This window comes from Bubalus kerabau, chromosome 3, assembly GCF_029407905.1.
Source record: "Bubalus kerabau isolate K-KA32 ecotype Philippines breed swamp buffalo chromosome 3, PCC_UOA_SB_1v2, whole genome shotgun sequence".
Classification (NCBI taxonomy): Eukaryota; Metazoa; Chordata; class Mammalia; order Artiodactyla; family Bovidae; genus Bubalus; species Bubalus kerabau.
In genome coordinates this window covers 160,931,594-160,945,946 of record NC_073626.1, presented here as the reverse complement: position 1 = coordinate 160,945,946, position 14,353 = coordinate 160,931,594, and the positions used below count along the sequence as shown (strand labels likewise).

Sequence of the window (14,353 nt, the reverse complement as noted above, 5' to 3'; positions counted from 1 at the left end):
AAATATCTTTATTGATATATCCCATTGGTTTAAATATCTTTATTGATACAAAACTCACCCACCCACCCTATGGCCAGTAGTTCTGAGGAGCCCCACATTCAGAGGCCTAGAAAATGGCTCTTTGGTTTCCGTCTGGGGGCCGAGGAGAGAGAGGCTCTATATGGTCTCCTCATGAAGTCCCCGGGAGCCCCTGTCAGGTGGCTCCCTCAGTGCCCTGGGCCTTGATGAACCGGCATAAGTCTCAAGTCCCACCGCCTCGCAGTTTCCAGAGGCCTGCAAGATGGACTTTCTCAGGGGGAAGCCGGGCCGAGGCAGCGCCCTCTGCTGGCGCCCAGAGGTCCCGCAGGTGCCGAGAGGCGGCTCCGCGCGCAGTTCCGAGTGCCGCGGCGGGTCAAAGGCAAAGGCTGAGCTCCTTGCGCACGCGGCAGCGGTGGCACTGCACCACGCAGCACCAGTGAAAGCGGCACAGGCAGTTCTCCTCGAGAAGCACGCTCTCCTGGCGGTGCCCGCGGCCGCAGCACAGCAGGTCGCAGCCGCTGAGGTCCGGGGCGCTGCTGTTGCAGGCGCGGCCGCGGGTGCCCGGCGAACCCGTGCGCCGGTTGGGGGCGCAGAAGTCGGGCGAGTCGGCGGCATAGAGCAGGTCAGCGCGGCCCGGCGGCTTGAGCGTGCGGACGGCGGGCAGCAGAGCCTTGCCATCGTTGGTGCCCATGACACGCGAGGCGCCGTGGAAGCGCTCGAGCAACCGCGCGCCCACCTCGCGGAACGGGGGCAGCTTCTGCCAGCAGGTGCGCAGCGCGCACGAGCCGGACAGTCCGTGGCACTTGCATTCGGTCCGCGTGTGGCTCCGCACGGCCTGCGGGGAGCATAAGAGCAGGCGGATGGGAACAGATCCGGGAGGTGGGGCGCACAAAGGCCCAGAGGACCGACAGAAAATAAAATAGGGGAGGGTGGTGAATGGAAGACAGCAAAGAGCAGACCAAAAAAAAAAAAAAAAAAAAAAGCCAAATAAAAAAGCGAAAGCGCGCAAAGTGGGAAGGAGGAAATCACGGCCCGACACCTGGGAGAGGAGGAGGAATGATGGAGAAGTGGGAGCAGTGGGGAGTGGGGGACAGTATGCAGTGTAGAGATTCCAGGATCCAAAGCCAAGGAATGGGGGAGAAAGCGGAATGGACAGCAAGGGTGAGATTCTCCCTGGAGGGAGGGGGTAAAGGTGGCAGCTGTCGCACGGATTCCTCTTGCCAGCCAGCCTTCTCATTCCTGCTCCCAGGGCCCCAGGCAGAGCAGGCTGCCTGGGCTCTGTCTCCGCCACCCCTCCCCAATCCTTTCCGACAGGTATGTGGGCCTGTCTGGACATTCCTCTCCAAGTCCCCTCTTCCTCCCACCCCTGCCCAATGCCTCAGGCCATAACCCTACAAGACATAGGATATGGGGGTTCCCTGGCACACGCTAGAACTGAGGCATAGGGTGCAGGAGGGCCCCTATGAATGCCCTACTGAGAACTGAAACCCAGGAGTCCTGCCCTTTATTTACCATTTACGTCCGAGGCTGGAATGGAAAACTCACAACCCTGCTAGAGATTTATGGGGTCAGATGCCCCAGGAAGATCATTTCCGGAAGCTCAGAGTCCAGGGGCCAACCTTATCTACAGTCTTGAAGTCTATGGGGCCCCTCCTAGGCCTCTTCTCTTTCCCCTCCACCCCGCCCCAGGAACATCTGACTCATACTGCTTCTTGTCCCTAAACAGGAGCTCCTGAGGCCCTCCTCATCATAGAGGGAAGGGGAGAGGCTGCCAGGGCTCTGGGCAGGGACTGGTCTGGGATTGCCAGGCAGCCAGTTGACAAGTGCCTAGACTGTCACAGCTTTCCTGGCCTCTCCCTGACCCCTCCTACCATCAGGATCCACTCCTCGTCCTTCACTCCTTTCCAAGACCATTGTCCCTGGAGCCTCCCTCACTTCTCCCAGCTCCCCAACCTCCAGATCCCATGCCTTTACTGGGCTTCTGTCCTTTCTCTCATCCTTGGCCTTGGTCTCCCTCCTCAGGCCCTGCCCTGGCAGCCTCTAGCCACCCAAGCTTTGCCCTACTTGTCCTGCTTCAGAACTATGTCCTCCCTACCTGAGGTCCCTAAAGGCCCTGGGTCCTCTTCCCTGGTTGTCCCCTCCCTACCCTGCCCACTGGACCATCAGCCCCTACCCCTCCCAGGCCCCCCAAGTGACTCCCTCTTCTAGGTCAGCCACCTTGCCTCCCACTGGCCCAACCACACCCCCAGCCAATCTTCCCCAGTGGCCTCCCACACATTAACAAACTCCTACACCGTGTACCCCACTAAGCCCTTCCACAAACTCACTCCTCCTCATATACCACAGTCTCCACATCCTTTCAAACTCACCCACACTCCCACATTTACACACACACGCGCGCGAGCGCGCGCGTGCCCTTATCCGTGCCTGTCCCCACTCACCAGCCGGCCCGCCTCATTGTTATGAAGTTGCACCAACATACGGATGTCTCCACGTCCCCGTTTGTGCTGCGCGTCCATGAAGAGCCTCGACTTCTCATCCCCGAAGTCCACGTCGTCGCCGCAGCCCCCCCACTCCCAGGCGGCGCTGCCGTCGGGGGACCCCGCGGGGCCGGGGGGCCCAGGGGTGCCTGGCAGGCCGGGGGGCCGGGGTGGGGCCCGGCCTCGGGGCGCCTGGCAGCCGCACTGCAGCAGCTCGCCCATGGAGCAGGCCTGCGTGACCGCATGGCTGGCGCCTGCCGCCGTTATAGCGAACACGAAGGCGGTCTCCCGGATGTCTGCGGAAGCGGAGAGGGGCGGTCAGACAGCAAGACCTGAGCTGGGTTCTGGGGCGCTGCGGTGGGCGCGAGGCAGAGTGGCGTAGGGCTGGGAGACGTGATCGGGGCCGTGTCCTTTGACCCGTGGAGGAAGTGGGGCTCCGTGGGCCTCCCCCCACCCCCACCCTCTCCTCTGACTCTCCAACGGCGAGACAACAGCCCCCTCCTGGGGTCCTCCCCACACTGACCCTGTTGCAGGATGCGCCCGAAGGCCTTGCTATGGCTGGAGCAGTTCCAGCGTCGGAAGCGGAACTGGAACTGGCATTCCCGAACCCCCAGCCGGGCGCCCCGCGCTAGCTCGGCCACCACTTCTGGCTCGGCCTGGCACAACTCAGCCTGCCGCCCTGCGAGCCGCCGGGCCTTCCTGCAGATGCTGGTAGGGTCCATGACCAAAGGGCTGCCCACGGCCCTGGGAAGTAAAGAACAGCAGACCATGGTTGTAACTCGAAGAGCTTGGGGGAGGGGCGGGAGACCAGCCCCGCCCAGCCCACAGCCGGGAGCTGTGACATGCCTCTTGCCCCACCAGCACCCCCAACTGAGATAGAGATTGCCCCACCTGGTTCTCTTACTATTCCGTGCGTGTGTGTGTGTGTGGGGGTGTGTGTGTGTGTGTGTCCCCTCTGAGCTAGATTCTAGACTGAAATTGCTATAGATCAAAGAGTTAGTATTATCCTTCCGTGTACACCTTCATTAATAAATCCTTACAGGATTTTGACTCAAGGTGAAGGCATCTGGCACCAAGTAGACCAAGTTTAAAATTCACCAGGCCTAACCCAAAAGGGAAAGGAAAAGGACGTTAACGGAAGGAAGATCAAGCAAGCCATCACAGGGCTTCCCTGGTGGTCCAGTGGTTAAAAACCAGCCTTACAATGCAGAGGACACTAGTTCGATCTCTGGTCCTGGAAGATCCCACATGCCTCTGAGCACCTAAGCCAGCGTGCAGCAATTACTGAGCCCATGTGCTGCAACTACTGAAGCTCTCACACCCTAGAACCTCTGCTCTGCAACAAGAGAAGCCACTGCGATGAGAAGCTGGGCACGCTGCAACTAGAGAATAGCCCCCACTCTCTGCAACTAGAGAAAGCCCTCACACAGTAATGAAGACCCAGCACAACCAAAAATAAAAATAAATAAACTCAATTAGGAAAAAAAAGTAAGCTGTCAAAGAAAAGAAGGTACATATCATAAAGAAATATAAAGAAGAGTAGACAGTGTCAGAAAAGGATCTGGTCTTAATGGACCACAAGCTGGTCTTATGTTAGCTGATTAGCCCTGATGCGAGAAAGGTAGGGCAATCCCAGCAATACAGCAAGCCACGGTCTGTTACAGCGGTCAAGGGAGGGCGCCTTTGAGGAAAGTCACACCCCCTTCCTCTCTAGCCCAGATTTCTCCTTCTGTCAGATTCCACCCCACACCCCCAACCCGAACCCCGATATCTCCCTGTTTCCCTGAGCAGGAGGAAGGCACTGGGGACTGAGTCTCTGAAGCCATGTTGTAAAGTAGATGACACTGACCCCTTCTCCTGCTCCAGGGTCTGTGACCTTTCCAGAGCAAGATGGCAGCAAGCCAAGAACAGTGCACGGGGCGGGGGTCTCAGGGCAGATAACATAACTGACTGGGGAGGGGATACTCCTTGGCTTGGTGGGTAAAGACCTTACCAGGAGTTCCACACACTTTCAGAAATACCTCCATTCTCAGCCTTTGCTTCATCCGAGGCTAGCACTTCCTTTTAGTTGCTGTACATCATACCCCTGAAGGTTCACTCGGCTGGGTATTCACACCTGGAGGGGACTACTTTAATTGGAATGCTCTTATTTGAGCACTTAGCTGAGATCTCTGTCTGGTAGGAATAAGTAGGTAGAGCATTTAGGCTGAGGGTAATTTGAAACCACTCAAAAGCCTTTAGCAGGGGGTGGAATAAGATTTTGGGTGGGGAGAAGCAACACCAGGAGAAAGAAAATGTGGAGGAAAATGTTGGTAGATATGTGCCAAAGGTCAAGGTGGCCTACTTTTCAGCTTAGCTTTAGTGCATATCCACCCCACTGTCCCCATTTGCTCCTGCCCAGGCATGTTCTGGGCCCACAACAATGAGATGTAATGGGCTTAAATAGCAGCAGGAGGAATTTAGGTCTTAAGGTAGAACTTCTCTCACTAAGGAGTGAGATGCTTGAAGACATGATTGCAGGAAGATGTGTAAGCTCAATCCTTGAGCTCAGTCCTCAATCCTGTAAAGTGTCTCCTACCACACTCCACCCCACCCCCATCACCACCCGACCGGTCAGTGTTATCACCCCTACCCCAGTAGTCCAGGAACCAAAGTTCTCTCCTCAGTGGAGAGACTCATAATCCAAACCTGCCTGCCTCCATGTTTAGGATTTGCCATCACTGCATTCCCACTGTACCTGGGAAGGTCCAGCCCCAACCCTTTCGCATCTCTAGAGAAGTAATAGATGGGGCAGGGGCAAGTGGGCTAAGGGTAGGAAAACCCCTGGCTGTACAAGTTGATCAGTCTTTATCTATCTACCTTTATTTCTATCAATCTATTCATCCCCCTTCTACTTATCCAATTTCATTACAAAAATAATTGGGGGCAATTTCCAGTATGGTTGTACAAGGCTGGTAAATAAGACTATGGAGCACCTTGAGTGTTAGGACTGTTAATTTCATTTTCCATGGCTGATTTTTAGCTGCTTAATTTGTATTTCCCCTCCAATTTTTATTATGAAAATTTGCATATTGTGAATGATTACTATGCTTCTCCAATGAATATCATCTAATATATGTTTTTGAGTGAATGAAGGAGCCATCTAAGGAGAAGGTCCTCATTGAACCCTGTCCACATGTGGCTTCATGACTCCTAATTAGCTTCCAAAAACATTTTCTCCCCAGCTGGATTTAGAGGCAGGGAAACAGGCCTCCACACAGCCATCCAGCTTCTCTTCTGCCACCTGCATCTTGAGAACTCAACCTGGGAGCCTGGGACTCTGCAAACCCGTCTTCCCCACTCCACCCACAAGCTGCCAAGTTCCCCAGTCTCCCCTCCCCAATCCTGCCCTTTGCTAACTCCCTACTTTCCCAAGGCTGACTGGCCTTATCTTCCCAAGGTTACTCTGTCCCATCCCGCTTCTCTCCCCCCTCCTGCTCTGGGGAAGTAGGAGAGGGTGGGGTGTGCAGGCGAGAAAGGGAAAGAACCTCTTGACCTTGTCTTTTTCCCAGAAGCTTGAGATAGGAGAGGAATCAGGATGAGCACTACAGGCAGAGCCCCCCAGGAGGTGGGGCTGGCCCTGCACAGGGTTGAGGGGCTGCCCTGGAGTCAGTTTCTGGTCCGGGTCTGGCTCCTCAGGCTGGCTGGCTGCCTGGGAACTAGACTTGTTTACAAGCCAGTCAGGAGGAGGGATGGGCAATAGTAGCAGCTAGAATCCCAAGGGACCAGCTTGCTCCCTGCCCTCCTGTCCTCACTCCCATCTTCAAGTCACAGGAAAGGAAACTCCAGAAGGGGACTGGCAGGGAAGCGTTGGGCAAAACACCAGGCCTCACATTTGTACTCCGGTCTCTGTCCACTCTGGGTGAGCTGAGCTATGCTGAGCAAGTCAGTTCCCTCTCTGGGCGTCAGGAAGATAAGGAGTTGGCAAGACAGACTCAAATAGCCTCTCTAACTTTAACACCATCTTTAACCGAATCACAAAATAACTCCCCCAACGCCCCTCTTCCTTTGCCTTCCTTCCTTCCCTTCTGCTTGCTTAGGGACTGAACTCTGCTTTGGGGGCCTCTGAGTTTGCACTGGCCTGAGATCAGCCTAGGGAAGAGGTGCCTGTCTGGAAGCATCTGCGTGTTGGGCGGGGGCTGGCGGTTGGAGCACAGTGGTGGTAGGAAATATATAATATGTAGGATCTGAGATCCTAAACAAATAGCCGCTCCTGGGCATAGAAAAAACAAAGCTAGCCCTAAAAGAAATCAGTACATAGACAAGAAGGAACAAGCCTGGGTTTGGCCATTCTAGCTGGCTTGGCCTCCTGTGCCAAGATCTCCTTCCCAGGGACCTCAGTTGGTAGAATAAGTAGCCAAATGAGATGGCATCCGGGGGCAGCCAGTTCCTATTGGCAGCATCTGTGAATCTAAGCCTTGGAGGCCTGGGTTTCTGGCCTAACTTACCTTCCTATGCCTGGCTTCAGAGGGTGGAAAATTTTCTAGTCCACTTCCACCCACTACACCCTTATTGTACAGGCAAGCAAGATAGGGGACTTACCCTGGCCACTCAATGGGGGAATCCCCATTGCAAGAAATTTAGGCGAATATTTTAAAAACCAAAGGGACTGGAGGAAACAGCCCTCCCACCCCGAGGGCTTCTGATACCTCAGGGGCTTTTGCATACTGTCCTCCACATGGTCCTTACTCTGATCAGGGTTGGCTGACTCTGCATCCATCCCAGATCATACCGCTAAGTTTCCAAACTCAGAGACAACCCCGCCCCCCTCCTCACTTCTAAGTCATCCAAATCTCACACAGCATCTCTCCAAACTTGCCTCTGATCCCACCTGCTCTAAGGAGCCAATGGTGGGCCCCAGCCCTCTCTGACCTCCCCCACCTGCCTCACTCCTGGTGTCACTTATGGGGGCGGGGGTGTTTTTTGTCATCCTGGCTGGTGGCATAATTGTTTTGTCACATCTTCTTGTCTTATCTTTCCAATTAGATATAAACTCATTCCAGACAAAGATCTCAGGGAGAAGTATAATGTCATTAGCAGAACACAACTCAGGGCCTTGAGAATCCATCAGACTTGGGTTTGGATCTAGGCTCTGCCCTTTGCTGGTTCCACAATGTTAGCAAGCCCCTAGTTGGGGAGGTTGGCCTTTGTTGCAAGCCTTTGTTGAATGGATGAGGAAACTTAACCTTCTGAACCTCAGTGTCCTCAACTGTAAAGTGGAAATAAATAATAATACCTGCCTACTTCTGAAAAGAGCCTCTCCAGAGAGTGGGCTTCCACAAGTGTCTTCCCATAGGTGACTTCCCATTCACACCCTTAACCACCTCCTGGGCCTGCACAGTGCACGGCAATCAGGTAGCATGTGTGAATTCCTGAGAACATACTTTGCTCCAACTCTCCTTAGCCTGGATCTCAGTATCTCCTCCTCCCCTGCCAGTCTAATCCATGGACCAGGAGCACCCTCCAAGATCCCCCCACCCCCCGCCTCCCTTCTCCAGCCAGCACTCCTGGGTGGATTCTTGAGGCCAAGAGGATCACAGACCTTTCTGATGCCTGCTCCTCTAAAGGGTCTCACAGCCAAATCCCCACTAGTTCCCCGCACTCATTCTGGGTACTCCTTAGTCTGACCCTCAGCTCCCAAGAGCCAGCAGAGGGAGCCCTGAGCCCTGGGGCTGTGGGTGGGGGCTGCACAGGGGTGGGGGAGGTGGGTGGTGGAGAAGGGGTAGAAAAATGTTGCCTGACGGCTGGGCTGCTGAGGAGGCTGGGCCCGGGCCTGTGCCCGGCCCGCCTGTCCTGTCCTGCTCTGTCTAACTCAGTAATTACTGTTCCCCCTCCCCCAGTCCCTACCCCCACCCCAACCACCACATCAAAGTCAGTAATGCCCCAGGTCCATTAACCCCTACCTCCCCACCGCCCACCAGCCACCCCATTCCCTGGCTCCACACCCCCCTCCCCCCGGCCCAACTGGGTCCTTTCTGCCCAGTCCCAGGTGCTGCCCTTCCCACCTCCTCACACTTCTTCCCTTGCAGGGGCTTTCCTTGCCCTGAATGACTTCCCCACACAAGATGGCTTGCTGCTGGTCAGAGGCCTGGACACAATGACCATCCACTGGATATCCTGCAGAGAGTCTGTCCTATGCCATCTGCTCTCCCATACCGAGGTGGGGAAGCACTGTGAGACGGGGGGAGCAGAAGGGGCCTGTGCAGGGGCCTGTACCCCTTTCCTGATCCCTACCCCTACTGCACACCAGGACACAGCACTCAGCGGGAGGTGGACTCCTGGTCCCCAGCCCTCAGCTACTTGCATTCTGGGTGGCCTTGGGCAAGTCACCTCCTGTCCCTGAACTTTGCTAGACTTCTCTCACTGAGAGTGAGAAGATTGGCCCAGATGATCTGTAAGGTCCTTTCTAGATCTAATTTCTGGATTAAGCAGAGGGCTCCAAGCTAGAGGAAACAGCCAAAGAGACCAGGTGGAAAGTGGGTGAAGTACTTGCCCAGCGACCTTTCCCTCCCTGTGCTCCTCCTCAAGCAGTCCAGGGGAAGCACCCAGGGCCTCGCCCCACTCTGCCCCTGGCAGGAAGGAAGGTGCAGGCTAGAGGGCGCTCTCCCCACTCCCAGGGGACAGGCTTCTGTGTTCCTGAGCACCTCCTGCTCTGACTGGCTGGGTGCCCTACCGCCAGCCTGACTGCAGCCCGGCTGCCCGCACCCCCCAACCCCCCCCCACCCCCACCACCTCATCCCCTCCACCGCTGCATTTCTTCATCAAAGTACACATTCTGGAATCCCCCTGGCTGGGCCCTGATGATCAAGCCTCCCGCTGACTTCCCCCGCCAATTCCCGCTCCCACCCAACTCCTGGCTTCTGATGAGAAGAGGGCAGGAGGGGACTGCACCCCCCGGGAAATGTCACGGTGCCAGGACTCTGGTGGGCTCAGGGCATGCTCTGGCCTGGACCAAGCCAGCCTCCTTTTGCCCCTGCCCTTTTCTGCTCACAGCCCCATTGTCTCCTTCCAGGGGAAGCTGCCAAGGCGAAGGGTGGGGAGGGCTGGAAGGGGAGGCCTGGATGGCCACCCTACCCCCACCATCCACCCCATCTTAAGCTTGTGAGAGCCAGCAACAAGACTGACCATGAAGGGTCAGGGGCCCCAGAGAAAGAGAGGATGGGAAGGGGTGATGGGAGTCACAACTGGAAAGCCTGGGTGTCAGGAAGAGGCCTGGGTCCTTTCCCTGCCTCCCCGAGGGGCCAGAGCTGACCAGTGCCTGGCTCCTGTTCTCATAGGGAAGATGAGATGGGGGAAGGGAGTGAGACCAAGTGGTGCTTTTCCAAGTGGAACAATGGGAGGGTTAGTTTCTTTTACAGAAAATATCAAATGGAAAGAGGAAAGGAGAAGAAGGGAGATTGATTTGGCTATTCTGTGAGAGTGAGCTATTTTCTACATCCACTGATTGAAGGTATAAATAAAGATGGGCCAGATATTGAGAAGAACCTCCTGGGGGAGGATGAGAAGGGGCAGAGAGCAGGATGGGAGGGCTGGGAGCTGATGACCAGGACAGAATCTGTCAGGGCCAGAGCATAAGCTGGATAGCCTGGAGGCAGTAAGCTGGACAAGATGACCTCAAGAGAGCCTGGCCAATGTCCTGGAATCTGGGATTCTGTGATTCACAAAGATATGGTTACAGATGAGAGAGAGAGACAGACAGAGGTCAGAGGCAGAGTTTAGAAAGCGTTGGAGAAGAGGGGTGGCGGGAAAGAAGGGGAAGAGGGAAGAAATTGGAAGGGGAAACTTCTGGTGGACCTAGACCCAGGTCCGTGAGCCTAAGGCCTGGGCCACGGCCCCTCCAGAGCCCTCCTTTCCTAACCAGGACAGTCCAGTCACTCAGAGTTCCTGGAGAACTATGTCTTCCCAGCCTGGCTGCTGCTAGAATGGCAGCATGGACTGCAATGAGCTGCTGTGAGGCCAGCCGCTTTCCTGTTCACCGCTGGAGCTCCGGCCTGGCTAGTGTTCTCTGCGAAGCAGGAAGAAAAGATCCAGCCAACCAGTTCTAGACATCAGGGAGCAGCCTGGACGTTTCTTGCCTGAAGAAGCTCTTGCTTCAGGTGAAGCCTCAGGGGTGGGGACAACCTCTCCAAAGTATCTGAGTGAGCCAGTTGCCAGACACCTTATCACTCCAACTCCTCACTCTTCACCCGGCTTGCCCTGCAGCTGTGGCCATGAAGGCCTCTGTGTTCTTCCACACCTGCCTTCCTCCCCTCCTCCCCCACTCCCTCCTTTCCAGCTTCAGGGTCAGTCTCCAAGGGACGAGGTCTCTCTTCCTCTGGCATGGCTCCCATCCAGCAGCCCCGCACAAACAAAGGAGCCACCATGAACATAAACCCCAGCAGAACTCCATACAGCTGTCCCCAGCACCTTTAGTTTCCAGGGCCCTAAAGACAAAGGCTCCGCCTCCCAGGAGCAGGGAAAGAGGACCCAAGAGGAGAGGGCAGTCAGTGAAATGTCTAACTGGTATAATGTCCAATGCATGGACTGCAGTGAGAGCATAGAGAAGGCAAGGGAGGGAAGACAGAGGGGCAGCGTCATGGAGGAAGTTGTATTTTTAAGCGGAAGGATGATAAAATTGGGACAAATAGTAGGGCGTGGAGTGGGGTGGGGAAGCAAGGCAATAGCCCTCAGGGAGAAACTTCTGTCTCCATACTTTGAGAAAGGGCAAAGTTAGGACAGGTGTGTATGGGGAATAAGAGATAGAGCTCCCTTTGCAAAATTTTGCTAGAGATCCTAGATTTTAATTTAAATTGATCCCCCTTTCATCCTTGGGGATTCTGGCCAGAACCTGGGGTGTGGAGGAGAGGACTTACATTTAGAAGCACCTCCCAACGTCAGATTATGTTGTAGGTCATCCCACCCAATCCTCCTATCAACCCTTCCAGGTAGGAGGACTGACTCCCTATCTTACAGTTGAGACACCAGGGAGAAGGGAGAAGTGACTTGCCCAAGGTCATAGGCTTGACAATGGGGGGAGATTAGATCGCAGTTCTCTTTATTTCAAAGCTGCTACTGCATTATTCTAAGTCAGGATCCAAGGACGCATGTTGCCTGGCCGAGACTTAGGTCGCCCTGGCTTGGCCCCCTCACTGACACCCTGAGCGACTTCTCTCCTACATCATGGAAGTGGGATCGTGGCCAGCAGCTCCCTGTGTGGGCATCCAGCTATCTTCCTAGAAAAGAGGGAACTGCCTGCCCCACCCCTTCTTCCAAATCCCGGGGTGGGAGAGGAGTGGAGGGTAGAGAATCCAGCCAATGATATGGCGGTATGCAAATAGACAAGGTTTTGACTTGTTAGGATTGGCTAATGCACCAGCGGTATCGTCCAAGTCCCTCCTCTCTAAACACAACTATTCCGGGCGGGTCCTTGCTGCTCCCAAGACTGAGAAGGGGAAAAAAAGTCTACGGGATCCGGATCGCTGAACGGTCCCGGCCGGGCACCCACCTCCCCAGCCTCTATCCATCCCGCAAGACTCCAAGTTCCCGCAACCTCAGCTGCCTGTGTGTCTGCTCTAGCTAGGGCAGTCTGGGAACTCGACCCCAACCCTTGGCTGGCCAGGCCTTGTTCCCTTCCACCAGGACCCTCCACGATTCCCAGCAGCACATTTTTTCATCCATGACCTCTACATCTGGAAGGGCCAGGAGCTTGGGTCCTTTTCCTGCCTTTCCTCCTCTTTGCTCGGGGAGGAGAAAGTAGAGAAAGCGAAGGTTCTGACTCAGTTTCCCCCTTTACGCTCCCTTTCCCGCCCCTACCACCCATTCTGAAGGAGCCCAGAGAGAAGCTGGTGGGTTTGTGAGCAAAGTGGGGCGAGAAGAGGCAGCTACTTGACTCTCCCTGCCAGTGGTTTCCCACCTTGTTCTTCTCTTTCCCCCAAATTCAGCCTCTCTCCCCTAAATCCAAAGCCTTCTTAACACACACTCTTTTATTCATTCGTATCTCAGACTACAGATCTTGCCTCCGTCTCCCCGTATCTCTTTCCTACCCATCCGCTGATTCCTCGGTGACCTGGGTTGAGCGCGTAACCTGCGGTGGGGGTGGGACACAGGAGGAGGAAATACAGTAGAATGTAGGGAGGGGGGCAGGGGGTGTGTGGGCACGTCTAAGTGGCAGTACAGAAATGCCCCTAGAGGAGGTCAGCAGGAGCGGCACGCACCTCCCCCTCGCGTCTCCAGCTGCGGAGGGGCTGGGCTCCGCGCACAGGTAGAGCCGGGAGGCGGCGGGAGCGCGATCCGGAGCCCCACCTTCGGCCCCGAGGTCCCCACGTCCGAGCTCCAGGGGCCCCGCGGGGGCAGCCAGACGCAGCACTCACCACCACAGTCCGCCGACGTGCGCCGGACACAGGAGCAGCAGCAGGAGCAGCCCCAGGCGGGAGGGCGCGGGCGGCTGCATCATGACAGCTTTAGGGCCGGCGGGTGCGGGCAGGGCGCGAGGCTGAGGGGCCAGCCGCTGCGCGCGGGGGCCCGGGCTTCAGGGCGAGCGCGGCGGCGGCCGGGAGGCGATGGCTCCGGCGGCGGCGGCGGCGGCGGGGGGGCCCATCCTGGGCGAGGAGGGCGCGGCGGAGGCGGAGAGCGGACAGGGCAGCCAGAGCCTGTGTCTCCTGCCGAGCTCGCTCGGGAGAAGAAATCAGAGCCGGGGGCGGGGGTGGGAGGGGAGCGGGGCCGGGGCGGGGGCGAGGGGCAGGGGGGCCGTGGGGGTGGCAGTTGCGACAGTCAGGCGGCGGGACTCTCGGGAGGGAGCCGAGCGCCCCGGGGCGGCGGGCGCGGAGCTCGGCGGAGGGCGGGGCCCGAACACGCTCGTGGCTGGGGGACCCGCCTGCCTCGCCCCCTCACCTCGCCTCTCACAAGGCCTGGGAGCCCCCCGCCGCCGCTCGGAGTCGGGGGCAAGGAGGGGCGGGGAAGCAGGGTGGAGAAGGGTAAGCGGGGGGGAAGGAAGAGGAGCGAAGGAATGGGGGACGGGCTGGAAGGGAGACGTTTGACAGGTTTGTTGACTGTAAAGAGAGAAAACTTCCCAGGAATGAGGGAGTTTGGGTTGGGGGGCGGTGCGGAGTGGGATGCTGGAGCGGGGGCCGGGAGATGCAGTCTGCCCCCGGCGCTGGGTGCTCCGGGGAGGGGTGTCGAACTCGATGGCCCGATGGGCCGACTCCAGAGGGGGTCACCTCTGACCGGACCCCGCCTCTGCGCCGCAAGCCCCCTTTTTCAGCCTTTTCTTGAGCACAGGAGGAAGCAATGGGCCTCCACTCTGCTCCCCAGCCCCCGCCTCATCAGGCCGGCACTCAGGGGAGGAGGTGCGGGAGGGCAGATTAGACAGCAAGAGAGAACCTCTTTATGGCCTGCGATCAAGCTCTCGCACGTGCAACCGAGCGACAGAGTGGAGGTTGCAGAGCGAAGGGTCAGGACTCGCTGCAGCCGGGCCTCGTGGGTCCGAGGGTCCCTGCCTCATCGCTGCTCCCCCAACTTGGCCGGCCGGAGCGGGTGGGAGGGCAGCTGCAGGTGAGATGGCATTTTATCTGATTCTCTAATGCCACAAAAATGTCTTTGATGCCCCTGGCCCCCTCCCCACGAGGGGAGATCAAAGGCCCCCGTGGGGAGGAAGGACAGCTCCATTCATCACGCCAAGCAGGCTGGCAGGGAGCTGTAGTCCCTGCTCCCCGCTCCCGCCCCGTGTGCCCCGGGGGTACAGAGGGACAGGTGGTGCAGGACATTCCATGGCAAGGGCCAGTCTCCCTTTCACCTCTATCCAGAACAGCCATCAAGTTGTACTGGTGCTCCTGGCTGGA

The 14,353-nt window shown here is 57.1% G+C and overlaps 1 protein-coding gene across 1 annotated transcript; it reads right to left on the bottom strand.

Moving 5' to 3' along the window:
• Nucleotides 1–172: 172 nt before the first annotated feature.
• Nucleotides 173–13,159, bottom strand: WNT6 (Wnt family member 6). The gene is made up of 4 exons (XM_055573499.1): nucleotides 12,887–13,159; nucleotides 3,022–3,242; nucleotides 2,460–2,794; nucleotides 173–853 (listed from the first exon to the last, which is right to left on the bottom strand). Exons 1-4 carry the CDS (start codon nucleotides 12,967–12,969, stop codon nucleotides 392–394), a joined length of 1,101 nt encoding a protein of 366 aa, XP_055429474.1. The 5' UTR covers nucleotides 12,970–13,159; the 3' UTR covers nucleotides 173–391.
• Nucleotides 13,160–14,353: the final 1,194 nt, after the last annotated feature.

Coding starts and splice junctions, on each gene's coding strand:
- WNT6 (XM_055573499.1), bottom strand. CDS start 12,969: ATGATGCAGCCGCCCGCGCCCTCCCGCCTGGGGCTGCTCCTGCTGCTG. Junction 2,795..3,021: donor CGGGCGCATCCTGCAACAGG/GTCAGTGTGGGG, acceptor CCGCTTCCGCAG/ACATCCGGGAGACCGCCTTC. Junction 854..2,459: donor ACAATGAGGCGGGCCGGCTG/GTGAGTGGGGAC, acceptor TGCTCCCCGCAG/GCCGTGCGGAGCCACACGCG.